Source organism: Ovis canadensis, chromosome 20 (genome assembly GCF_042477335.2).
Source record: "Ovis canadensis isolate MfBH-ARS-UI-01 breed Bighorn chromosome 20, ARS-UI_OviCan_v2, whole genome shotgun sequence".
NCBI classification, from domain to species: domain Eukaryota; kingdom Metazoa; phylum Chordata; class Mammalia; order Artiodactyla; family Bovidae; genus Ovis; species Ovis canadensis.
The window spans coordinates 46,458,148-46,466,791 of NC_091264.1; the positions used below are offsets into that span (position 1 = coordinate 46,458,148).

Genomic DNA, 8,644 nt, shown 5'->3' on the forward strand with positions numbered 1-8,644 from the left:
CCCCCACACCTCCCCCACTCCCCGCCCACTAGGAGCCTCCTCTGTCTACTCCCAAAAAATACAAAAATATTCACTCAAGATCACGAGTTTTGTCAAAATCGTGGTACATTTACTGCTTCAGAGGTTGTGGGCAAGTTCTTTTTTATTGCTAGCCAATCAGTTACTTGCTTTGGATTTTTCTTTTATAAAGCTAAGCTCTTTCTCAGAAATTGTAAGTGGCTCTAAAAAGAGCCTTTGGTTTCAATTTGGTACTTTTCCAACTCTCTTCAGACGTTCAGGTCATTTGCTTAGCTTTACAACTTCGGAGGTGTTACTTGCACTGGAACTTGTGGTGACTCTCAGTCTTCTTGGGCAGCAGCACAGCCTGGATGTTGGTCAGGACACCGCCCAGCAGCTTGTTGAGCTCCTCATCATTACGGATAGCTAATTGCAGGTGACGCGAGATGATGCGTGTCTTCTTCTTGTCTCTGGCCGCATTGCCCGCCAGGTCCAGGATCTCAGCCGTCAGGTACTCCAGCACCGCCGCCAGGTACACGGGTGCACCTGCCCCAGCACGTTCTGCGTAGTTGCCCTTTCGGAGCAGGCGGTGGACTCGGCCCACAGGAACTGCAGGCCTGCTCTGGATGACCGGGTTTTGGCCTTAACACGTACTTTACCACCCTGCTTTCCACGACCAGACATAACTAATGACGCAGACCTGTTATAACGGAAAATGTTACCGTTAGGGCACGTGCCGGGGGCGGGGGGGGGGGGTCTGTTTATAGTCTCAGGTAGGTTGCGATTCGCTATCTGATTGGCTGATACTCTAGTATCACATCAGAGTACGTTACTGGAGTCACTTCATTTACATACACATACCCATTATCCAATCAGATGTGAGCTGCCCAACAGGGCATCTGAGGGCCGTACCTATAAATACCACAGTTGGCGTTGAGTCAGTGCTAGTCTTTTGCCATCTAGGAGTTGTGCGTCTACCATGCCAGAGCTGACTACAAAGGGCACTACCATTTCTAAAAAAGGCTTCAAGAAAGCTGTAACTAAAACCCAGAAGAAGGAAGGGAAAAAGCGGAAGAGATGTCGAAAAGAGAGCTATTCAATTTACATCTACAAGGTGCTGAAGCAAGTGCACCCAGATACCGGCATCTCTTCAAAGGCCATGAGCATCATGAATTCGTTTGTCAGTGACATTTTCGAGCGCATCGCAGGCGAGGCGTCGCGCCTGGCACATTATAACAAGCGATCCACTATCACGTCCAGGGAAATCCAAACGGCTGTACGCCTGCTGCTGCCTGGGGAGCTGGCCAAGCACGCGGTGTCTGAGGGCACCAAGGCTGTCACCAAGTACACCAGCTCAAAGTAAAGTTTCGGCCATCAGACGACCTTTGTGAACCCAAAGGCTCTTTTAAGAGCCACTTAAGTTTCTAAAGGGCTGTAGGCTTTTTGTTTGGCTGGTTAATATATGCCGGCAGGCTCTATCACTAGAGTGAAAAATGATTAACATCCGTTTTTTTTTTTTTCACTCCCCATCTGTAATATGGTTAAGCAGGTAATTTGATAGTCACATGTGACTAGTAGTGAAGTCTCTGATCTCAAGACATTTCAAAGAAGGGAGCTCTCAAAATGTGTTTTCAGGGAGGTTTTATGGTTGAGTGCCATGAGGAACATGGCTTAACCTTCTCTCCTATGTCTATTTCAAGTTTGTTTTAAATAAGGTGTTAGTGAAAGGGACCTGAAAACTGGAAAGATTAAGATAGTAGCCACGTCTGACATGGGAGCATTAAGGCTATTTTGCTGCTTTGCATTTTCTGCATTGTGTGAAAATTCTGGATTAGGCCAGATGCCCTACAGCTGCTGAAATTTCAAGTTCCTGAATTTCTTGGTCTGGTGATGTCATCTGGATAATATTAAAATTAATATTTTATTGTTTGTATTTAGAACTTTATTTTAAGAGGATGTATATAGGATCAGGAAGATCACCTGGAGAAGGGAAAGGATACCCACTCCAGTATTCTGGCCTAGAGAATTCCAAGGACTGTATAGTCCATGGGGTCACGAAGAGTAGGACATGACTGAGTGACTTTCATTGTCACTTTCATTAGGATCAACTAGACTTTCACAGAAAATACTACAATAAAAGCTAAGACAGATGACATAGAAATCAGATGGCAGAATTCTGCTAACAATACAGTTGGGATCAGATAACTGAATCTTCATTAGCTGTTAGACTAATGATTTTAAGATTCTTTCATGGAGAAAGCCAGTTCTGCAGCCACGGAATACTGGAGTTACTGGGGTATCCCACTCAATTCATGCAAGTGTATCTGCTCTTGACATGCATCTTGATCACTTTTTTTTTTTCCCACTGAATTTCTCTCATTACTTCTGCTATCAGTACTCTAGTGTAATTTTGAAGAATTTGTAGTGGATCAAATGATAACCTCTTCAGAATGAATTTCTCATTAGGAAAGTCCACTTATTAGCTTCCTAGGGCAGCTACAACAAGTTGCCAAAAACTGGTTGATGTAAAACAAATATATTCTTTCACTGTTTTGAAGGCCAAGAAGCCCAGTATCAGTGCCAGTAGGGCTGGTTCTTTGTGGAGGCACCGAAGGAGAGTCTGTTCTATTTATATGTCTCTTTCCTGGCCTCTGGTGGCAGCTGACAGTCCTTGGTGTTCCTTGGCTTGAAGCTGCGCCACTCCAACCTCTGCCTGCCTCAGTTTTCATATGGTCCTCTACTTTGCAGCTCTGATACCCCTCTCCCTTCTCTCATAAGGATACCCTAAATTTTACCAGGATGATCTCAAAAGTCTTAACTATACCCTATTTCCAAACAAAGCTCACATTTAGGTATCAGAGGTTAAGGCTTGGACATATCTTCTTGCAGGACATAGTTCAACCTATTACACTTCACATATTACCAAACAGATCTTAAGGTTTAGCTTAACCTTGACTCACAAAATTTACATCACACTATCTGGATAGAAGTATTATAGAGTAAATTAAAGAGAATACAAAGCCTTCCTTAGGCACTGAATTATCTCGCTCACTCATAGTCAACTGAAATGACCTTGTGTGTTTATGTCTGCCTCACTAAACTACAATGGAAACAATGAGAGTAAAGACCTCCTCTCTCTCTTACACACACATGCACACACACAATTAGTGAATGTTTGAAGACTGAAGAAAAGGGAAACACAAATTTTAAATTGGAAAACAAAGTAAACAACAAAATTCATAGTCACATGTCCGTGACTTGCCCTGAAGTTAGCAATGTCGGCCTCCCAGAACCATGCAGTTTCCTAGTCAATTTTGGGTAGCCAGGTTGTTGGATTACAATATGGGTGATGGCAGTATTCCCACATTCCAGGGGTAATAGGCACTGAACAGCATACAAACCTCTGGCATCCGGGCAAAAAAGCCTATGTGCTTACATTTAGAGTTAGGCTGGCCCAGAGGGTCCCAACTTCCTTAGCCACCAACAGTGGAAAAAAGCTACCCTTAATGTGTTAATGTTCTGTTCCTTTTATCACACTCCTTTTCTAGATCTCTGCACAGCTTTGGGCCCTTCATAGAAAAAAAAAAAATTTTTTTTTAAGTCATTCAGAGAAACGAAAACCCAAACAGCCTTCCTGACTCCATTATTCTGAGAAACTTTTACATTGTATACCATCCATTGGATACCACCAAGCTTTTCTGAATTTATTGAGGCCTTTTGAGGACACTCGTTACACAGTAACACCTGTGTTTAACGGAGAGTATTTAACTATCAGTCCTAGTACTCACTGAAATCTCAGTCCCAACTCTGCAACTCCATGACTGCAGCTCACCGGGCTCCTCTGTCCACGGAATTCTCCAGCCAACACTGGAGTAATTACGTATCCATTCCCTTCTCCAGGGGATGGAACTCAAGCCTTCCCCACTGCAAGCGGAATCTTTTACCATCTGAGCCCCCAGGGAAGGCCAAGAATTCGGGAGTGGGTAGCCTAGCCTTTACCAGGGGAACATTCCAGACCCACGAATAGAACCGGGGTCTTCCGCAGATCTTTACTAGCTAGCTACCATAAAGTGAGCCCACAGCTTTTTCAAGTGTGTTAAGTGGCTCTGAAAAGAGCCTTGGGGTTGTTAAAAACTGGTTACTTTTACAAGTTTATTTGGAGCTCGTGTACTTGGTAACAGCCTTGGTGCCTTCAGACACGGCGTGCTTAGCCAATTCCCCAGGCAGCAGCAGGCGCACAGCAGTCTGGATCTCCCTGGATGTGATGGTTGAACGCTTGTTGTAATGCGCCAGGCGCGACGCCTCACCTGCAATACGCTCAAAGATGTCAGTGACAAAAGAATTCATAATGCTCATAGCTTTTGATGAGATGCCCGTATCTGGGTGAACTTGCTTTAAGACTTTGTAGATGTATATTGAATAGCTCTCTCTTCTGCATCTCCTGCGCTTTTTCCCTTCTTTCTTCTGAGTTTTAGTAACAGCTTTCTTGAACCCTTTCTTGGAGATAGTTGCACCCTTTGAAGACACCTCCGGCATGGCTAGTGTCAGCAGCTCTTCAGTGTTATCAGTTCTTTTCAGTGTGAGCAACTCTTCACTAGTCAAACGACCTTATTATAATATGAACAGCTGGCAGTAAAGTAAGCAACTCTAGCGTACGCCGAACAATCAAAGATGCTTCAGCGGGTGGAAAGAGTGGTATTTATAGGCAAGGCGCTGAAGTGACGTGTCAACAGGCCAACGTCTGATTGGATACCTGGGAGTGTCGTGTATGCAAATGAGGTGATTTGCTTGATCTTTGTTGATTGGCTAGACGGCCATCAGCCAATCAGAAAGCAAAGTACAACCTACAGTCAGGCTCTAAATAGGCCAGTAGATTTATTCTGTTTTTGTATGTGTATCACTATTTTGTTGGGGAATTATGTCGGGTCGCGAGAAGCAAGGCGGCAAGGCCTGTGCTAAGGTAAAAAGCCGCTTTTCCAGAGCAGGTTTGCAGTTTCCGGTGGGCAGGATCTATCGCCTGCTCCACAAGGGCAGCTATGTCGAGCGCGTTGGGGCAGGTGCACCAGTATACTTGGCAGCGGTGTTGGAGTACTTAATGGCTGAGGTCTTAGAATTAACAGGTAATGCATCACGTGACAACAAGAAGACCCGCCTCATTCCTCGCCATTTGCAGCTGGCCATCCGTAATGATGAGGAGCTCTACAAGCTGCTGGGGGGTGTGACTATTGCTCAGGCTGGCGTCCTGCCCAAAATCCAGCCTGCGCTCCTACCCAAAAAAACCGAGAGCCACCATCACAAAGTACAGAGCAAGTAGTCATAGTGCAGAATGCCAGTGAGCAATCCAAGTGTCTAGTGAAAGGACAGCAACCGAAGGCTCTTTTCAAAGCCATTCAAATATATCAGAGGGCTGTGACCTAGACTGGGCCTCTAAATTGCAGTTTTCCAGCAATAGGCTGCCAAAAATCTCCAGTAATCACAACTTCTGTACTATGAAAGTATTTGAATGTTGATTCTAACACTTGAGGTTCCTAGAAGCTGTTTGCTTGTGGGCCCTCAAGATGCTTATCAGGTGAAAAGCAAAGCTTCATTCAAATACCCTCTTTATGGCTCATTTTGGTGAGTATTTGACAATCTCTGACTTAACACATGCTGAGAAAATGTTTTAAAATGTAATGTCCATCAAAAACCTTAATGGTGTATGTGGGGGAGAGAGGGGTACTAGTATCTCTAGAAGTAGAAATATATCACATAATGTGTCACTGAAATTATTACGGAGTTTTGGTCAGATTTTTCAAAAGATTTAGCCTCTGCAAAACAGTGGCTTCACTAGATCTGTATTATAAACACCAAGAAAAATTGGAAAGCAAATGAACGATTGTCAGACTTACAGAAGATTCAGCAGTTTGCCCTATTTCAAGGAGAAAGAGTCACTGGTTATTTTTTGTAAGTCATTTTAGACACAGCTACACGTAAGACAGAGACAGGTACAAAGAAAAGTATAGAGTTCTGTAAGAAAAGATGAAAGTAAACTTCCATATGTTGAGGGACAATCAAGTTATGAAAAAGCCTATCAGGTCTTGAAATAATGTACGTAGATAAGACATGCGATTGAGAAGGGCACAAAAGGAAGGAAAATTTTTGAAAACTGAAAAGGAAAAAGGAAATTCATACAGATACATTGAACAAAACTAGATTATGTTTAGAACATGGTATTACAAACTTTAAAATGTGAAGTCTTAAAATCCAAGAATGCTGATGTGATTGGCTAAATGAGGGGTATGTGAAAAAATTTTCCAAAACAAGAATTCCAAATAAAATAGATGGTCCTCCATCAAGCAGCTGGAACTTAACTCCCCAGACTTAAAGTGGAGCATGCAAAAGCGAAGGAGAATGCAGTGACTTCAGAAACCTGGAGCACTGCCTCAGATGATGAGTGTTAACGTAAGTGGCGAACCACGTTGTTTGCATGTGCCCTTAATACGATGTGTTGAGAAGGCCAATTCACTCATCTACTCTTCCAACAACCCATAATCTCAGTCTAAACATGAGAAAAGCATCAGACAAATCCAAACTGCAGAACATTCTTTAGAATATGAGTCCTCAAAATTAGCAGGGTCATCAAACAAGGAAATTCTGAGAAACTGTCAGCCCAGAGCAGTTAAGGAGACATTATAAGTAAATGCCGTATAAAACAACCTGGGTCTTAATCAGCACATAATTTATAGTCAGCATCCGTCCCTATTCAAGGTTCCTTCACATCCACAGATGCAAAGACAGACTGCATAGCACTGTAATGTTTACTATTGAAAAGTATCTCCATACAAATTCAAACTCGAGTTGCGCAAGAGTCAGCTCTATTTTGTATTGGATCCTGGGACAGAAAAACGCTGGGCTGAAAGAAGCGCAAGCTGGAATCAAGATTGCCAGGAGAAATATCAATAACCTCAGATATGCAGATGACACCACCCTTACGGCAGAAAGTGAAGAGGAACTCAAAAGCCTCTTGATGAAAGTGAAAGAGGAGAGTGAAAAAGTTGGCTTAAAGCTCAACATTCAGAAAACGAAGATCATGGTATCCGGTCCCATCACTTCATGGGAAATAGATGGGGAAACAGTGGAAACAGTGTCAGACTTGATCTTTTTGGGTTCCAAAATCACTGCAAATGGTGACTGCAGCCATGAAATTAAAAGACGCTTACTTCTTGGAAGAAAAGTTATGACCAACCCAGACAGCATATTGAAAACCAGAGACATTACTTTGCCAACAAAGGTCCGTCCAGTCAAGGCTATGATTTTTCCAGTAGTCATGTATGGATGTGAGAGTTGGACTGTGAAGGCAGCTGAGCGCCGAAGAATTGATGCTTTTGAACTGTGGTGTTGGAGAAGACTCTTGAGAGTCCCTTGGACTGCAAGGACATCCAGCCAGTCCACTCTAAAGGAGATCAGCCCTGGCTGTTCTTTGGAAGGAATGATGCTAAAGCTGAAACTCCAGTACTTTGGCCACCTCATGCAAAGAGTTGACTCATTGGAAAAGACTGTGATGCTGGGAGGGATTGGGGGCAGGAGGAGAAGGGGACGACAGAGGATGAGATGGCTGGATGGCATCACTGATTCGATGGACGTGAGTCTGAGTGAACTCCGGGAGTTGGTGATGGACAGAGAGGCCTGGTGTGATTCATGGGGTTGCAGAGTCTAACTGAGCGACTGAACTGAATGAAATCCAAACAAAATTTAGAGTTTAACTAACAGTAAAGTGCCAGTGTTAGCTCTAGTGTGTGACAAATGCATAAATGTTCACAATAGAGGAAACAGAGGTATATGCTGCTGCTAAGTCGCTTCAGTCATGTCCGAGTCTGTGTGACCCCATAGACGGCAGCCCACCGGGCTCCCCCATCCCTGGGATTCTCTAGGCAAGAATACTGGAATGGGTTGCCATTTCCTTCTCCAATGCATGAAAGTGAAAAGTCGTGTCCGACTCTTAGCGATCCCATGGACTGCAGCCTACCAGGCTCCTCTGTCCATGGGATTTTCCAGGCAAGAGTACTGGAGTGGGGTGCCATTGCCTTCTCCAAGAGGTATATGGGAACTATCTTTATAACTTTTATGTTAAATCTAAAATTATTCCAAGTTAGAAAGCTTATTTTAAAAAGAAATAAACACATTTTTTTTAAATTAGGGAAGCGTCCCAAACCCATAAATGAAGAAATTTTAGTAGACTCAACTCTTGAGCAGGAAGCATGAGTAGCTCTGAAAAGAACCTCTGGTTTTCAGATGTGTCCTTGTAAAAGCTCTTTTATAGGTGTTTTATTTGGTGAGAAGACATAGTGCCTTGCACACAGTGTAGTTGGCAAATTCCCCAGGCATCAACAGGCAGTAGCTCTCTGGAATTCCCTGTAGCGGATAGTCAGTCTATTGTAATGAGCTGGGCAGATGGATTCACCAGCAATGTGCTCAAAAGTCAAAAACAAGTTCAGCATTCACATAGAGATCCCAGTGTTGGGGTGAACCTGCTTTAAAACCTATCTTGTGGACCTTAAATGTAATAGCACTGTCTGAGACATCTCTGGTGCTTCTTGCCTTTCTTTTCATCTTAATGGCGGCTACTTGGAGCCTTTCTTGGCCATGACAGCAAACTTTGGGAAAGACT

The 8,644-nt window shown here is 43.5% G+C and overlaps 3 protein-coding genes and 1 pseudogene across 3 annotated transcripts; 2 read left to right on the top strand and 2 right to left on the bottom strand.

Annotated features, from left to right (window-relative positions):
- Nucleotides 1-310: 310 nt before the first annotated feature.
- LOC138425131 (histone H2A type 1-like) lies at nucleotides 311-681 on the bottom strand (annotated as a pseudogene).
- A 295-nt stretch (nucleotides 682-976) lies between these two features.
- On the top strand, nucleotides 977-1,360 carry LOC138425107 (histone H2B type 1-A-like). The gene has a single exon (XM_069562739.1). It carries the CDS (start codon nucleotides 977-979, stop codon nucleotides 1,358-1,360), a length of 384 nt encoding a protein of 127 aa, XP_069418840.1.
- A 2,789-nt stretch (nucleotides 1,361-4,149) lies between these two features.
- On the bottom strand, nucleotides 4,150-4,533 carry H2BC1 (H2B clustered histone 1). The gene has a single exon (XM_069564704.1). It carries the CDS (start codon nucleotides 4,531-4,533, stop codon nucleotides 4,150-4,152), a length of 384 nt encoding a protein of 127 aa, XP_069420805.1.
- Nucleotides 4,534-4,915: 382 nt separating this feature from the next.
- H2AC1 (H2A clustered histone 1) lies at nucleotides 4,916-6,156 on the top strand. The gene has a single exon (XM_069564702.1). The coding sequence runs from the start codon at nucleotides 4,916-4,918 to the stop codon at nucleotides 5,309-5,311; it is 396 nt and encodes a 131-aa protein (XP_069420803.1). The 3' UTR covers nucleotides 5,312-6,156.
- Nucleotides 6,157-8,644: the final 2,488 nt, after the last annotated feature.

What these genes read in the sequence shown, in the direction of transcription:
- H2AC1 (XM_069564702.1), top strand. Translation starts at nt 4,916, where the DNA reads ATGTCGGGTCGCGAGAAGCAAGGCGGCAAGGCCTGTGCTAAGGTAAAA.
- LOC138425107 (XM_069562739.1), top strand. Translation starts at nt 977, where the DNA reads ATGCCAGAGCTGACTACAAAGGGCACTACCATTTCTAAAAAAGGCTTC.
- H2BC1 (XM_069564704.1), bottom strand. Translation starts at nt 4,533, where the DNA reads ATGCCGGAGGTGTCTTCAAAGGGTGCAACTATCTCCAAGAAAGGGTTC.